Consider the following 15,211-nt stretch of genomic DNA (forward strand, 5'->3'; position numbering starts at 1 on the left):
TGGGGTGACGCCGGTGGGACGGCGGTGCGGCAGCAGCAGGGGGGGCCCCGGCTGGGGCTGTGGGTGCTCCCAGGTGGCCGAGGTGCAGGCAGGGTGCTGGGCAGCTGGACATGGGATTGCACTGAGCTGCTCTTGGGATGGCTGTGAGGTGGCTGGGGTGCTGGAGAGGGCAGACAGTCTACCCTTGCTGTCCCACACGCAGCACTGCCAGGCTGTGCTTGTGGACCCCTGACTTTGCCTTCCCCCCCCTGCAGTGACCCCGTGGGACAGCTCACGTCATGGTGGACTACTACGAAGCCCTAGGGGTGAGCCGCAACGCCACCGCCGAAGACATCAAGAAGGCGTAAGTGCATGGCAGGGTGTCCAGGCCCGCTGGGCAGAGGCCCACAAGCCACCCCTCACTTGGCACCAGCTAGGCAGGGGCTCCTTGCGGGGCAGGTGGGCACAGGGCCCAGGTCTAGAGGTGAAAACTCAGCCTTTGTTTCCTTTGTACGGAGACCAGAGTGGGGCTGCAAAAGACATCTCTTGGTGGGTTTTGGTCCCTTTGTCCCTGCTGTCAGCCCTGGGCTGGGGCTGGAGGCGAGGCTCCCGTCTCTCTCTGCTGGAGGGTGTGGGGTGGCAGAGGGATGGGGCATAGTGGCTCTACTGGCTGTCAGGATCAGGGGACTGGAGCTCACAGGGTGAGGAGCAGCCTGTCCCCTTACAGAGACATGGGCCCTGTGGTCAGGTCGGTATTGTGCCCCAGGCATTGCTGGGGAGCCTCTGCAACTCCTGCCTTGACACCCTGCTGAAATCCTCCTATTCTCACTGGGGTGAGGCATCACCTGAGGGGAATGCCAGCAGATTGTAAGCTTGCTATCGGGGGACAGAAGTGCCTGCTGTGGGGCTTCCTAAGAGTGGGTGGAAGAAGCTGGGCAGCCTGGGATAACCATAGTTACCTGCAGGGGAGAGGAAAAGGTTGCTGGTGCTTTCCTGGCCCCAGGAGGCCCCCCACAACCCCTGGTCCATTCATGCTCATGGTGGAGCTTGGGAAGGCTCCAGAACAAACCTGTGAGCATTGTCCAGAGCCATCGCCAAGGGCAGCTGAGGTGGGCACAGGCTGCACAGCTGTGCTCACACCGCAATTCTGGGGTCATTTCTGTTTTGTTTGTTCTTTTACTCTGTGTGTATTGGTGTGTGTATGTATAAATATAAATTATATATAGAGAGATATATAAAATTTATATTCTCCTGAGGAGGCAGAACCAGTCCAGGAAGGTCCTGTTTGGTGCCTGAGGCTGTAGGGCACTGGGTGACATGGGTTGGGGTGCCCCTGCCCACGGAGTGGGGGGTGTTGGCTCAGATGGGGGTTGCTGTCCCAGGAGCCTGAGGGCTGCTGCATGCCCATCACTGTCCCTCTGTGCAGGTACAGGAAGGCTGCGCTGAAATGGCACCCAGATAAAAACCCAGACAACAAGGAGTACGCTGAGCAGAGATTCAAGGAGATTGCCGAGGCCTACGAAGTGCTGTCGGACAGTAAGAGGCCACGGTGATGTCTCGTGTGTGCATCCCTGCCCTTGGGGCTGCTCGCCCATAGGTGTCCTGCTGCTGAGCTCACCCAGGTTGCATTCCTGGATGTTCCCAGGAGGCAGTGGGTCCCTGAAGGGGACCACACAGCTTGTGGGGCTTGGTTACTTCCCCATACATCCCCTGAAAGAGCTCTTGGGAGGGATGCTGGCCTCCACGATGGCATCTCCCCCACAGAGCTGAGGCTTGTGTGCCCTTGCTCTTTCTTGGGTTTGGGTACAATGCTGGTGTGGCAGGGGCTTGTGCAACGCGCTTCCTCTTGCTCCCTGCTGTCTTGCACTTCCCTTAGTTGGGAGAAGTGTCAGTGCTCCTGCCAATGCCTGGCAGCTGGCTTCCCCGCAGCCCCCTTTCTTCTTCCAGAGCAGAAGCGTGATGTCTACGACCGCTATGGCAAGGATGGACTCATGGGAGCAGGTGAGTGTGTGAGCAGGGCCATGGAGGTTCGTGCAGTTCTGGATATATCCAAGTCTGAGGACCTGGTGTGGGTTGGTGCCACCAGGGCTCCCCATCCTTCAGGGGAGTTCTCACCCACAACTCCACTTAACTCTGAGCCTCTTCCCTCTTACAGGAGCAGGGGGCTCCAGGGCCAATGCTGGGGCGCCAGAATTCACCTTCACCTTCCGCAGCGCTCACGATGTCTTCCGGGAGTTCTTCGGTGGGCGAGACCCCTTTGCTGAATTCTTTGGTATGTGCAGGGCGAGGAGGGCTAACTCTGGGGCATCTCTCTAACCCTGGGGCAGCCACTGGGCCTGGGGACAGAGCTCAGGCTGGCCCCAGCAGGGGGTCACCACATCGGTGCCCTGCTCCTGGGTTACCATGCTGCAGGGGTAATGCTTTTGAGGGGGTCCTGCCTTTCAGATGATGTGCTTCCCTTCTCTGAGCTGCGAGGACCTGGACCCCGGCACCATGGGGGAGGCCACTTCTTTTCTGCCTTCCCAGGATCCTCAGGTAGGAGATGCTGCCATTCCTCCCAGCAGAGGAGTCCTGGAACATCATGTCCCCCTCTCCAAGATCTGTCCCCTACTTTCCTTGTGACCCCCACCCTGGCACTGACCTTGTCGCTCCCTTCTCCAGATTTCTTCGCATCATCCTTCAGCTCTGGCGCGGACGCAGGGCTGGGCTTCCGCTCTGTCTCCACCTCCACCACCTTCGTTAATGGCAAGCGCATCACCACCAAGAGGTGAGGGCGGTGCTGGCCCACCTTGCCCTCATAGACCCGTCTCTGTTGGTGGGCCCCAGACCCTGCAGCTTCCTACTGCAGTGCTCTGGCTGCGTGGCCCTTGACTGTCCATCCATCTGTCTGTCTTGTCTGCAGGATTATTGAGAACGGACGGGAGCGGGTGGAAGTGGAGGAGGACGGGGAGCTAAAGTCAATCCACATCGATGGTGAGAAGCAGCACTGCAGACTGACTTGTTGGGGTCTGCACCCTATCCCTTTGGGGACCCCTCTCCTCCTTTGGGGTATCTGGGAGGTGCTACATCCAGGCTTGGTTTTGGACTGAGCCCTGGTCAGCCCTGGTTTGGAGCTCTGCTGTGAAGGATTAGTGGGGTGGGTAGGAATTGCTGGGGCTCCATACCAGCTCTGTCCCCACAGGCGTTCCTGATGACATGGCACTGGGGCTGGAGCTGAGCCGGCGGGAGCAGCAAGCCTTCCCCAGGCCACGGCCCTCCTCGCCCCCACCACCGGCCCCACACCAGCCCTCCAGCTCCTCACCCGTCTGCCTCTACACGGACAGCGAGGATGAGGATGAGGACTTGCAGCTGGCCATGGCCTACAGCCTCTCTGAGATGGAAGCTGCAGGGCACCACCAAGCAGGTGGGCACAGCTCCCTGCCGGCACCGGGGGGCAGCCACAGCACCCCATCCTCTAGCCGCAGAGCCCGTGGCCCCCGGGGGAGGCCAGAGCAGGAGCCACTGGGGGCCAGCAGCCCTGCTACAGCAGGGCATGAAGTTGCCCCCAAAGTGAAGCTGTGGCACTGCCCCCTGCTCTGATCATGGTGTTGGGGTTGTGCCCCTCTCCATGGGGTAGGGAGAAGAAAAGGGGGGTGGAGTCTCACTGCCTGGAACTTGGCTCCAGGTTACTCCAGCAAGGGAGGGGGTCTCTCCTGCCCTGCATCTTTGTTCATGTGAGTGGGCAGCTGGTGGCATCCCTAGGTTGGGGGCTTCCAGACTTGGAGATAGTGGCTTAAAGAGGGACTCTGTTGGTGGGGTCCCAGGAAGAGGGGCACTCCCTGCCCTGGCTCCTGGAAGCATGGTGTGCCCGCAGGCAGGCATGCCCTGGCTCTGCCTGCTGCTCTCTCCCTGCCTGCCTGCAGATGAGCAGGATCTCCAGCCGGTGCCTCCCTGCCTGCTGCCTGCTCCTGCCCCGGCTGGGGGCAGTACTGGGTTGGGCTCCTCCTTCTTGCAAGAAGGGGTGCGCACACGGCCTCTGCTTGGTGCCTCGTGTTTGTCTCTCCCCTCTGGATGCTGTCACTCCTGCCTGTATCCCCTCCTCCTGTCTCTTTGTAAACCCAGCCTGGTCACCCCCTTCCCTGTGCCTTGCACACCCTCCAGGGCTTTGTTCATCCTTGCTTCCCACAGCACCAGTGACTCTCCGTGATGCTCACAAGTGTTTCCAACCTCTCTGTTGTCTGTGGTTCTGCCTTGGCTTTCTTCCTCCTCTTCCTGGGACCTTTCTCCATCCCTGCCCCTACCCAGCCCTGGGCCGAGGAGGATTTCACAGATGCTGTTGTGTCCCCCCCTCCGCTTGTCTCCCCAGGTGTGTTCTGAGGCTGCTGCGCCCGGGGACTGCACACACCCACTCGCCCATGGAGGCTCTCCCAGCCAGGACTCCGCTTTTTCCCTGCACGGCCATCCCCTGCCACCCCCTTCCCCCAGCATCCTCTGGCTCCGTGGGACGCAGTTTGGGGGGCACAACAGGGCTTATGGCTGAGCAATACCTGGAGCTGAGGGGAGATGCCCTGGGCACCACAAGGTGGTGGGGAGGGTGGTGATGGGGGTTGCTGTAGATTAGGCTGCTGGGGGGTGCTGGGAGGAGGCAGTGAGGGGCAGCATGGCTGGGCTCAGCCAGCAGGACTGGGCTCTGCCCCCCTCCTTGCTGTAGCCCCCCCCCTCTAACCCCCTTCTACTGACAGCTGTCAATAAACCTGTTTGCAGTAGCTTCTGCCTGTGGGGTCTCTCTGAGCTGGGGTCCCTCCCATCTTTGCCTGCAGGTGAGCTGTTCTTGTCCAGGAGTTGTGGAATGCAGGGATAGAGATGGACAGACATGAGATCTCCCTGTGCTCCTCCAGTACACACAATCAGAGGCCAGGCCTGGCTGCAGCTGCACGAACGTGACACGAGAACTTTATTCACATCAAGATACAAAATTATATTTCTCTAGAAATTTCTCTTCTGCTCAAGTGACAAGGCAGGGAGCACACAAAGGGGACCTGGGGCTGGGCCAGGTTCCCCTGCACCCTGTGCTCCCCTCAGCTGTAGGGGACCCCTGCCCACTTCTGCCCCTCGTGTGGGTACAGGGAGAGAGCTAACACAGGACTGACAGATTGGGGTGCAGGAGACCAGCTGGGGGGTCCCTCCCACCAGTTCCCAGCAGCACCACCTGCTCCCCTCCTCTGCAGGCATAGGGGACACAAACCCTGTCCCCTCTGGTGACAGCAGGTGCAATGGGGTTCCTGCACACAGAGGGCCTGAGGTTGGTGTTCTTGGGGAGAGGGAAAGGGGGGCCTGGGGGCAGGGGGAACAGAGCCAGAAGCACAGACAGCATTTTACAGGGAGAGCAGCCCCAAAGGCAGAATGAGGAGAGCATGAAGCGGGGGCACGGAGACAGATGAGAGGAGAACTCCTCGCCATCACTGCGGGAGTGCCTTCAGAATGGCATTCACTTCTTCGGCCACGGCCGTCAGCGCAAACTCAAATTGGTCCTGTGGGAGCACAGCAAGGGGCATGAGGGTCCCTGCCAGCCCGGCCCCAAGGGGGCTTATGGAGGGAGGAGATCGCCAGTTTGGGGAGTACCTTGGTCTGCACCATGCCAGGCCGCTGGTCTCGGATGTGCTCCAGTGTAGCAGCTATGTCTATTTCCTTCACCCCTGGGGAAGAGGGGGAGAGGGGTGCTAGAACAGGGGAGACACAGGCCAAGCTCATGGCCCCGTAGCCCCCAGACAGAGCAGAAATGGTCCCTGCACGTACCTTTGGCCATTCGGTTCAGGACCATGTCGACAAGGATATACGTCCCGGTCCTGCCTGCACCGTCACTGCAAGACACAGATGCTTGGCCCAGGGGGACTGGCTCCAGGAACTGGTCCTGGGCAGCGAGTCCCAGCTTTGCAGCCACCCTCCAGCCCCTATGCCCCTCCATCCCCCGCAGTACCTGCAGTGCACAATAATAGGGCAGGAGCGACCCCGGTAGCACTTATTCACCTTCCTGCAAGGATAAGAGGGAACAGGTTAGTGCCCTGCTGTGCCAGCGACAAGGCTGTGCTAGGTGTCCCTTGCTGTGCTGAGGACAGGGCAGCAGCACACCATGATGTGGCCCTGGGGGTCCAGCTCATGGCTCCTCCTGCCTCCACAGTGGTGCTGGACATGGGATGGGGACCATGTGTGGAAAGTGGCCGGGACAGAGAGAGGAGCTCAGTTCCTTGGGTGCCCAGCCCGGAGAGGGGAGCAGTGGCAGAACCCCCAAGGGAGTAACTCTGGTCCGGTGGAGCACGAAGCTTGGGGCCAGGTGCCGGCTCGGCTCCCGGTGTGCTCCATGCAGCAGGCACGGCTGCCAACGATCACTTTTGTGACTATGCAACTGGAGCCAGATTACTAGCTGCAAATCACAAAAATGACGCCGGCAGCTGCGAGAGAGAGACAGACAGAGAGAAAGAGCGTGAGCGGGACTGAGAGGAGGGTAACGTGCTCAGAGAACCCTTGCTGCCCTAAGCTGGGTCCCTGGCCCCACACAGCCTAGGGACAGTAAGCAGCCTGCCCCTGGCAAGAGCCCACTGCCACCCAGGGACCTAAAGACCTGAGCAGGTGCTGACCTCCTGGGAGCAGTCCCAGCTTTGAAGTCCTTGCCCTGGGCTACCTGGGGACCCACCACTGGTTGCAATGCATTGGGAGCAATGGGTCACAGCTGTTTAAGGCTGGGTCTAGGGGCTTCTTGTGCACCCATGGGTGGGGAGGGTACCAGGCAGCACTGTCTCCCATGCTAGCTCTAGAGAAGAGCACTTTCCCACCATCCCCATGAAGGCTGGAGAGCTCTGGCAACCTCAGCTGGAGGTTTCTTGCCCACCAAGCTCTGTTGAGCCTCATCCCAAGCTGGCCAGAACGTGGATCTTCTGCTCTCTCCCATGCACGGCGTCCCTGCACCCAGTCCATGCCACGGCCCTAACTCTCATCACATTGGCAGCAATTTCCTCGCCCATCAGTCACCTGCATCTGGGACCACCGCTGGCTCCCCGTGGGCTGGCACGGTGCCGGGTGGGCACTCACCTGCGGAAGTCGAGGAGGGGCCGGGTGGTGGTGGGGATGCCCTCGGCTGGCCAGCTCAGGAAGTGGAATTGCGTCAGGGTGCGGGTCTCCTGCGACTGCACGTTCTTCAGGTAGAAGCTGCGCACCAGGAAATCCTCGCACCAGATGTGCTCTGACACCAGGTTCACCTGCCCAAGAGAGGCAGCTCGTGGGCGCCAGTGCCGGCAAGGGCGCTGCGCTCAGGGGGGCAGGGGCTGGAGGATGCTCCTTGCCCAAGGCTACTCGCCACACTTGCCTCGTAGATGTGGTAGAGAGAGGAACCTTCATCTGGCCAGTAGCGGTCACACTGCTTGACACTGTCCTCAGCCAGAGGGCTCAGCATGACAATGACAGTGCAGCCATGTTCCCACACCATCTGCAGGCAAGGCAAGGGGGTTGTCACCGCCGGGCAGCAGGACAGACAGGAGGGCAGTCAAGCCACTGTGACCCATCTTGTGGGCAGCACACAAAGGGGCCCCAATGGGCTGGCACAGGCAGGTGACACTCACCTGCCAGAAGTCAGCAATAGTGTGGGACAGTGGCCCCTGTGTGGCAATGTACGCTGGCATCCGTGGGTCATGCTCGATCTGGAGCAGAATAGGGGGTGTCAGACTGCATGCTCTTTGGCCAGGGGTTGGTGACACTGAGAGGAGTGGGGGGATACTCCAGGGGTGATGGGAGGGCTGGAGAGGGAGATTCAGGTGCCACAGCCAGGAGGAAAATGAGATTGAACTATGTCTGAGCAATGGGGCAGGCACAAGGCTCACATCCACAGCCTTCAGGAATGTGAGCTCAGTCTATCTCTATCCCAGAGTGAGAGCCTTGCCCGAGCTGGGCACATCACAGAGTAGGGTGGCAGGGCAGGAGCCCCTGGTGATCACTCACAATTGGGCTGGCGTTGATGAAGTCACTGCGGGAGGGGTTGCTCTCGGCTTTCAGTTTGATCCTCACGTGATCATCTGGGGAAACACAGGCCAGGAAAAGTTGTGAGTGTCTAGGGTAGCTGGGGGCAAACCAATACTGCAACCAGCTGTGGCCCCAAAGCATCCCCATGCCCCACACCCTGCTCCAGCCATGGCTTTGGCAGGAGCTGGTCCCTGGGGCAGGGTGGCTGGGATGCTCACATGGCACATAGTCAGGGTTGCGGTTCTTCTTCAGGTTGGCTTCGCTCTGGGCAATGGAGCAGATGCTGGGCTCAGCTTGGTAGGCGCAGAGCGCCTGCCACTCCTTGGCCAGCCGGTCCCGGTTGCGGAGGTGGTCCTCCATATAGGCCTGGGGTAGAGGGGCAGGGGTCAGCCCAGCAGCAGGGGGGAGGAAGGGTGCTGGGCAGGGGTGCTGCCACCCTGCCAGGCTGGCTCACCAGGATCATGTGTCCAGTGGAGATGTCCATGTTGGACTGGACGGGCTCCTCGCACCAGGAGGGTGTGCTGCTGTGAGAGCTGGGGCTGGGCTGTGGGGCGTCGCTGAACTGGGATGAGATGCTGCTGACCCTCGAGGTCTCTGCTGGTGCTGCTGCTGTCTCAGTGCGGCCAAAGAGAGACTTGGCAGCCATGTGCTGGCGGCACAGCTCCTGGGGAACACCAGCAATAGCCCAGTCCCTTGGCCACAGTGCTGCCATAGGACAGCCCCATGCACCCCAAGCGATGCTGACACAGCAGTGACACATCCTGCAGGATCCTGCATCCCACAGGGTCCTACCTGGTACTCGAAGGTGGTGTCAGCAGCACCCTCTGGCCCCAGGGCGGCCAGGCGCTCCTTCTCCCGCTGCTTGGCATGGCGCCGGAGGCAGAAGGCTGCAGAAACTGCGATGGCAATGCCCGCCACGCAGGCCAGCGCTATGAAGGTCAGCAGCACCGAGTGGAAGCCATCCCTGAAGTGGGATGGGCGCGAATAGGCAGCAGCCTCGTTTCGCTGGGGGCAGAGCCAAGCAAGGGTTAGTGGGGGACATCTGCATCAGGCTGAGACCCTATTCTGCTCTACATTTGGGGTTGCTGGGGGTTCAAACAGGACAAGGGCTCTTTCTTCCTCTACCTGAGGGTGCTGATTCTCTCAGCACCCAGAGCTGGGACAAAGATGGTGTCATTGGGGTGAGGCAGGGTGCACCCACCTGCATGTCACATGGGGCACTGCTCACAGTGGTGTCCCTGGGGCTGCAGGAGCCTGGCCAAGCCCAGGCAGCAGCGACTTCCTGCCTCTGTGCTCCCAGCACCCATGGGTGCTGCCCAAGGCAGCCCTGGCCTGAGCTGTTCCCTTTCAGACCAGGCAGTAGCCCCACAGAACTTTGGTTCAATGCGCTCTTTCTGCCCAGCTGGAGGTCAAAAAGGGCTGAATTCAGCCCAAGAGGTTAATGGTGAAGGATGGGCCACTGCAGCGCTGGATGTGCTGCTCTCAGGGGACTTCCCCAAATGAGGCTTGCTCTCCTCTGCAGTCACTGCTCCAGAACAGAACATTGGGGGAAGTCAGGGGGGCCAGATGTCCAGCACTGCCAGAGGGCTGGTGCCATCCCAGCTGTAGTGGCTGGGGGACAGGTCCTGCCCATTGCCCTCCTCAGCTAGGACACAGAGCAGCCCCTGCCACCTTGCAGGTAGTGTCTCTAGGGCTCCTTTCGTGTGGCTGGGGGAGACACCCTAAGCCATGCTGGAACAGGATGCTGCTCAGCCCTTGCTGGACAAGACCTTCCTGCCAATGCCCAGGTCCTTGCCCCAGAGCGTCTTGTGATCAGGATGTTGGTGGGGCAGCACAGGGATGCTGAGGCATCAGCACTTCAAATACCCTATGCCCAATGAGGTGCCAGAGCCCAGCATTACCTCATTGCCACAGCCTCCCATTGGCTATGAGCCTGATGAGGTTACCGAGGGAACACTGCACCATCATCATCTACGTCATCATCATCATCGCCTGGGGATGTCCCCAGCCTAGGTGTTCCCGCTGCCACTTGCCCCCCAGCTGCATCAGCCCCCCGTCAGGGTCCAGCCAGTCCTGCAGTCAGGGAACCCACCAGGGCCAGCACCTCCCAGCTCTCCTAGGCACCCAAGCAGGAACAGCTCTGTAGCCCCTGGAGGTATCAGCAGAGCCAGGGGGGACAGAAGGCACTTCCCTCCCAAGGCTGCCCAGGCCCTGCTGTCTCCCTGACTCTCTACATCGCTCCTTCCCCAAATCATGCACCAGTCCCATCAAATTCAGAGCCAGCAGGGAATGAAGGAAAAGCACAAGCTGGTGAGGACTGGAGAGGCTGATGCAGAAGAGGGCTTGCAAAGCTGCCACAGCCTCCTCTGAGCTCCATCTCTGTCATCGCTGACATCTCTCCCAGTTTCTGCCACTTGCCACATCAAAAGGCATTGCCATAGCGACACTCCACACATTACTGATGGAGACAGGTGGCCAGGCCACTCCTTCTCCATGGCCTCCTCCTCCAAAGTTCCCCCTTCCTTCCTCCTTGCCCACAGATATGGTCACAGGGCAAGAGGGTGGGAAATGGGGATCCCGGGTTGGGAATGTGCTACACCACTTCCCCTCCTCAGGCTGCAAACACAGAAGCCAGGTTTCGTCCCCATCTCCAACCCCTGCTCCCCTCCCAGGAGACTCTTCCTGTGGATCCCTAGAGGAGCAAGGGGAGGGGGTATCCCTCTCCAAACAGATGGTTCCTGTTCCATCCTTGTCGTCAGCTGCTTTGCCATTCTCTGGGGACATGATGGCATTTTGCCTGCCTAGCTGTGATCTCTGGGGTGCTTTGGAAACAGCCCAGTGCTCGAATGCCCAGGCTGCAGCGAAGATGGGGGGTGCAGGCTGGAGGGAGGCAAGGGTGAGGATGAGCCCTGTGGGGTACAGCCCACAGCCCCCCAGTCTTGGAGGGGTAGAAAAGCCCCTGGGAGTCCCTCGCAAATCATCTTGAAACCTTATGGAGATTTTGTTTTGCAAAGAGCCGAGAGCCCTGGGAGTACAAGCAACAGAGCAACATCGTGCTGCTGGGCATCAGGGGGAATGATGGATGGATGGGACTGGAGCAGTTCTGCTCTGGGCCATCCCAGATAACCTGAGTCTGCCCCCAACACAGCATCCCAAACACTGCCCAGAGCCCTCTGTTCCTAAACTGCCCCACAGACCCACAGGGATGTCTCAGTCATGAAGACCCCTGTGACCAAGGGGTGGGCAACAGCATGCTTCCTGCTCATACTCAGTGGCAGCACTCCCACTGCCCTGTCCCTGGCCACCCTAGCCCCAAGGGACAGGCATGCTTGCTCCCTCCTACCTCTCCCACTCCTGTTTGCACAATCTTCAGGCCCAGCTCATGCTCCAGCTCTGTCTTCACTTGCTCTGTGGATGGAGAGGAGATGGTCAGAGGGATGCTTGCCTTTCCACACAAGAGACCCACCCGCAACAAAGATAGAGCCAAGGGATAGCCCCAGCAGCTCTTTACCTCATATCAGCTCCCCCATTCAGCCAAAGACATTGGGATGTATGGTGGGAGTTCCCCTCTTTCCAGTCCCTGGGAAGGGGCACCCCACATTGCAGGGGGAAGAGAGGAACAGGACTAGGTGCTCAACTCACCAGTCTGGCTGGCCACATCTGTCAGGGAGAAGTTCTGAGGGTTCTGCCGGATGCGGAAGGTAAGTGCAGGACCCACAACGCTGCAGGGAGAAGGGGGACACAGTGTGAGACTGGGAAGTGCAGACCCCCTTCCTATCCCCACCACAGACCAGTCCCTCCTGGACTCCTGCCCGAGAGGGCTGAGCACAGCCAAGGCTGAGACAGCAGCACCCATGGCCCTGCTCCTCTCACCTGATGTTGATGAAGCTGGTGGTGGAGAGGTGGAGGTGCTTGGCAAGGAGCTCCAGCAGCCGCACACCAGCAGCCAGCCCCAGGGGCCTGAGGGAACAGGGTCAGGGTGAGGAGCAGGTAGCGAGGGCAAGGGGACAGTCCACGCTCCCCACAGTCAGGGCACAGGGATGGGCAGGCTCAGGGAGTTCCAAGCATGCAGTGAGAGCAGTGCTAGCTGCAGGGGTGTCAGGATGGGCAGTTGGTAAGAGCACGGGGATGTGTGGTGGTGGGAGTGAGCTGACCCCCTCATCCTTGCACACACACTCCCAGCCTCCCATTCCGCAACAGCAAGCTCTAGCCTTGGTGTGGGCTGAGAAAGGAAGGCTTTGGGGTGGGACAAGGGTGTGGATAGAGAGGGGACAGGGAGAAGCTGACCAACCCCATCCCAAACAGGCTTGGCCAAACATGCGGAGCTGTGACAGCTGTAGGTGGGGAGACACAGACCCTCCACACACACAGACCCCCTCAGCCTGACCCCCTGCTCTCACTTCTGGTCTGTGATGATGTAGCCATACTCGTCTGGTGGATGCATGTGCCGCTGTGCCCCACCATCCTTTGTCTCCGTGTAACTCTTCTTCTCCACCAGAATCTGCTGCCTGGGGCTGACTGCATCTCCACCATGTGCCCCCTGTGGCTCGGCCTGGGGAGCTGACGAGGATGCCACTCTGCCCTTTGGCCCATCCCCTGGGGAGCTGCTGGCTGGGATTTTAGGGGGTGGCATTGTGGAGGAAGGGGGCACTGGCTCCTCTCCGTGCTGCATGTCCCCCTCCGTCACCTGAAGGGAGGGAAAGGGAGAAACTGGGACCTCTGAGGAGAGCCCTGGGGGACTGCCTCCTCCACCCCATCCCACCTGTGCTGTGGCATCTCCTCCAGCACCACCCTGCTGCAAACCCACCCGTTTGACTGTGGGCACTTCAGGGCCAACAACACCTGGAAAGGAGAGAGACAAATCTTGCAGCATCCACCCCAAAAAGGCAACATGCCCTATTCTGAAACAGGGCATGCTGGCACCCACCATGGCCAGTACCTGCCCACCCCATCCCTTCACCCAGCTCACCAGAGCTCTGGAGCAGTTGGAGGAGGCTGGAGAGGCTGCTCAGTTGCTGGGGGCTCAGCTCTGGCAGCCCGAGGCCATAGCTGGCCAGGAGGGAGGCCAGTCTCTTTAGGGCAGCATCTGCAAGAGGATACAGCATAAGGTTGGATGCCCTGCATCTGCATGGAGACCAGGGGCTAAGGATGTAGTAAATGAGGCAAGTGGGGTTGGGGGAATATGCTGCCCCTGGGCATAAAGCCAAAGAGGAGGGAGAGTGTGAGACATGAGGAACATGGATGTTAGTACAGGGTAGAGACAAGGGTTGGTGCCTGGCTGGAGAACAAGGTACCTGTCTGTGTAGAGGGTGGCTGGGCAGCCAAGGGTGCTGGCTGCTCCCTCTCCTCCGTGCTTCTGTAGTCACTGGGGAGTCGCAAGCTGTGCTGGAGCCTGGTGCTGGCAGGGTCTGGGCGGCTGGCTTTCTCTCTGGGCAGGGAAAGCATGCCCAAGTCCTGGAAGAGATGCCCTCCATCCATTCCTGGCTGTGCACCATAGGAGGGCACAGGGCCAGCCCCAAAAAGGGCCTGGGCAGGAACCCGGCCCAGTAGCGAGGAGGTTTCAGAGCTCTGCCTGGCTGAGCCGCTGGGATGCTGGTGAGCACCATCCTGGTAGCCAAACTGCAACCAAAACACATGGTCAAAATCCACAGGGCTCCTGTCACCCCATGGTGGAAGTAGGGGGTACCCCAGCAGGAGGATGCTGGGAGTGCAGAGGCCCCCTGCAAATCTCTACCTTTCTGCTTGAGAGAAGAGGGCTCAACCCCCAGCTTACCTTGTGGTAGGAGTAGGGGTTGAGTAGAGCCTCCTCATAGCCCAGCTGGGATGGGGAGGGCAGCAGGAGGTGCTCCAGGTACCTTTGCACCAGTGGGGAAGGTAATAGTGGTGGGGGCTGCCCCAGATGCTGAGCTGCTGGCAGGCCACGGTCTAGGGGAAGCGGGGCTCGCCGGGGCTCAACACGGAGGGGCAGGAACCTTGAAGGCAAACAGCGCTGGGGTGACTCACCTGGGTAAGGGAGAATTCCCTCCCCTAAACCCCATTAGGGGAGCAAAGCCCTCACTGCTCTGCTGGGCTCTCCTCACAGGCTGGCAGTTGGCATTGCCCTACCTGTCCCTGGCCACTGGCTCCAGCGAGGGCGGCAGGCGGAGGCGGGGGATGCGCTCCATCTCCTGTGAAATCACATACTGCGTGATGCTGTCCTGCCACGAGAGCCCTGCCATGGGAGAGGGCTGTGAGATGTGGGGGCAGCCTGAGAACCACGGTGTGAGTGCACGGGAGGTTGTCCTGATGTCCTGACCCTGGGTCTTATGGCCTGGGTTTGGTCCCACTCCTCCCAGGATCACCCTCCTTAGCGCACTCTGGTCCCCGGGCCAGCAGGACCTTGGACAGCCCTAGTGCCACCAGGCAATGCTGCCTGACGCCCTTGCCCTGCATGGCCTCAGAGACTCCCCCCAAGCTCCCCCCTTCACCTTGTGCCATGAGATGCCGTAAGACATCCTGCAGGCGCTGGAGCACAGGAGAGGTGATCTGGAAGTAGGGTCTGTCCTGCACGGAGCCCACCTGGCACTGCCCAAACAGCCCATCTGCAAGAGAGGGGAGGCAGCATGGCCAGACAACAAACACGCTGGGGTGAGGTTGAGGGTCTTCAGGCACAGCCCTACCTTTCTTCTGCCATATTCCCCTGCATTGCATCCCTTCCTTGGGAAGGGAATCCCTGCACCCCTGATAGACACTTACCCTGCACACACACCTCCTGAGGGGAGCACAACCTCCGGTCAAACAGGCAGCCTGCGACGGACAGACAGACAGACAGAAAGACAGGCAGGCAGGCCAGTCAGCACAGCATCCAAGGGGGCTTCAATTGGGTTTGCTTGTCACCAGCTGCTTGGGGACCCCCACTCTCCAGGAAAGTGGCACAGGGATGCAATGTGGTGATGGTGGGAGAGGGCACAGCTTTGTAGCTAAGGGCAGAGCCTCAGTGCCAGCCTTTTCTGCCCCTCAGAGCCAAGAAGGGGGATGTGTACACAGAATGCCCTTGGCTTGGGGGAGTGGAGAAGGCCTGGAGTTTTTTGGGGTGCTGGCAGTTAGGCAGGGAAGACTGAGGGGGCAGAGACCTGCAAAACCACATCTGTTGCCCTCCTACATGTGGTACTACGAGGCAGAGATGCAACTCAGTCACACCAGGGACCCACTCGCCCTGCAAGAGGGACCCCAAAGCATGGATGCAGCAGCGGTAGCGGGTGGG

General features: G+C 60.2%; 2 protein-coding genes across 3 annotated transcripts; one reads left to right on the forward strand and one right to left on the reverse strand.

Moving 5' to 3' along the window:
• The first annotated feature begins 232 nt into the window (after positions 1-232).
• Positions 233-4,955, forward strand: DNAJB2 (DnaJ heat shock protein family (Hsp40) member B2). 2 transcript variants are annotated; one of them, XM_025895072.2, is made up of 9 exons: positions 233-343; positions 1,406-1,515; positions 1,927-1,980; positions 2,135-2,251; positions 2,425-2,514; positions 2,641-2,746; positions 2,882-2,952; positions 3,161-3,382; positions 4,779-4,955. In XM_025895072.2, exons 1-9 carry the CDS (start codon positions 279-281, stop codon positions 4,817-4,819), a joined length of 876 nt encoding a protein of 291 aa, XP_025750857.1. In that variant the 5' UTR covers positions 233-278; the 3' UTR covers positions 4,820-4,955. The 2 variants fall into 2 exon arrangements, with proteins under 2 accessions (XP_025750857.1, XP_017928147.2); XM_018072658.2 differs by lacking the exon at positions 4,779-4,955 and adding an exon at positions 4,325-4,410.
• On the reverse strand, positions 4,900-14,753 carry PTPRN (protein tyrosine phosphatase receptor type N). The gene is made up of 22 exons (XM_018072656.2): positions 14,704-14,753; positions 14,436-14,549; positions 14,074-14,179; positions 13,742-13,940; positions 13,263-13,587; positions 12,938-13,054; positions 12,776-12,810; positions 12,369-12,655; positions 11,842-11,928; positions 11,611-11,690; positions 11,312-11,376; positions 8,761-8,973; positions 8,423-8,632; positions 8,187-8,334; positions 7,948-8,021; positions 7,572-7,649; positions 7,319-7,438; positions 7,045-7,211; positions 5,936-5,989; positions 5,755-5,819; positions 5,581-5,654; positions 4,900-5,489 (listed from the first exon to the last, which is right to left on the reverse strand). The coding sequence occupies exons 2-22, from the start codon at positions 14,443-14,445 to the stop codon at positions 5,418-5,420; spliced, it is 2,586 nt and encodes an 861-aa protein (XP_017928145.1). The 5' UTR covers positions 14,446-14,549; positions 14,704-14,753; the 3' UTR covers positions 4,900-5,417.
• Between the last annotated feature and the right edge of the window lie 458 nt (positions 14,754-15,211).

Source organism: Manacus vitellinus, unplaced genomic scaffold (genome assembly GCF_001715985.3).
Source record: "Manacus vitellinus isolate BGI_N305 unplaced genomic scaffold, ASM171598v3 scaffold_22_pilon, whole genome shotgun sequence".
Taxonomy (NCBI): Eukaryota; Metazoa; Chordata; class Aves; order Passeriformes; family Pipridae; genus Manacus; species Manacus vitellinus.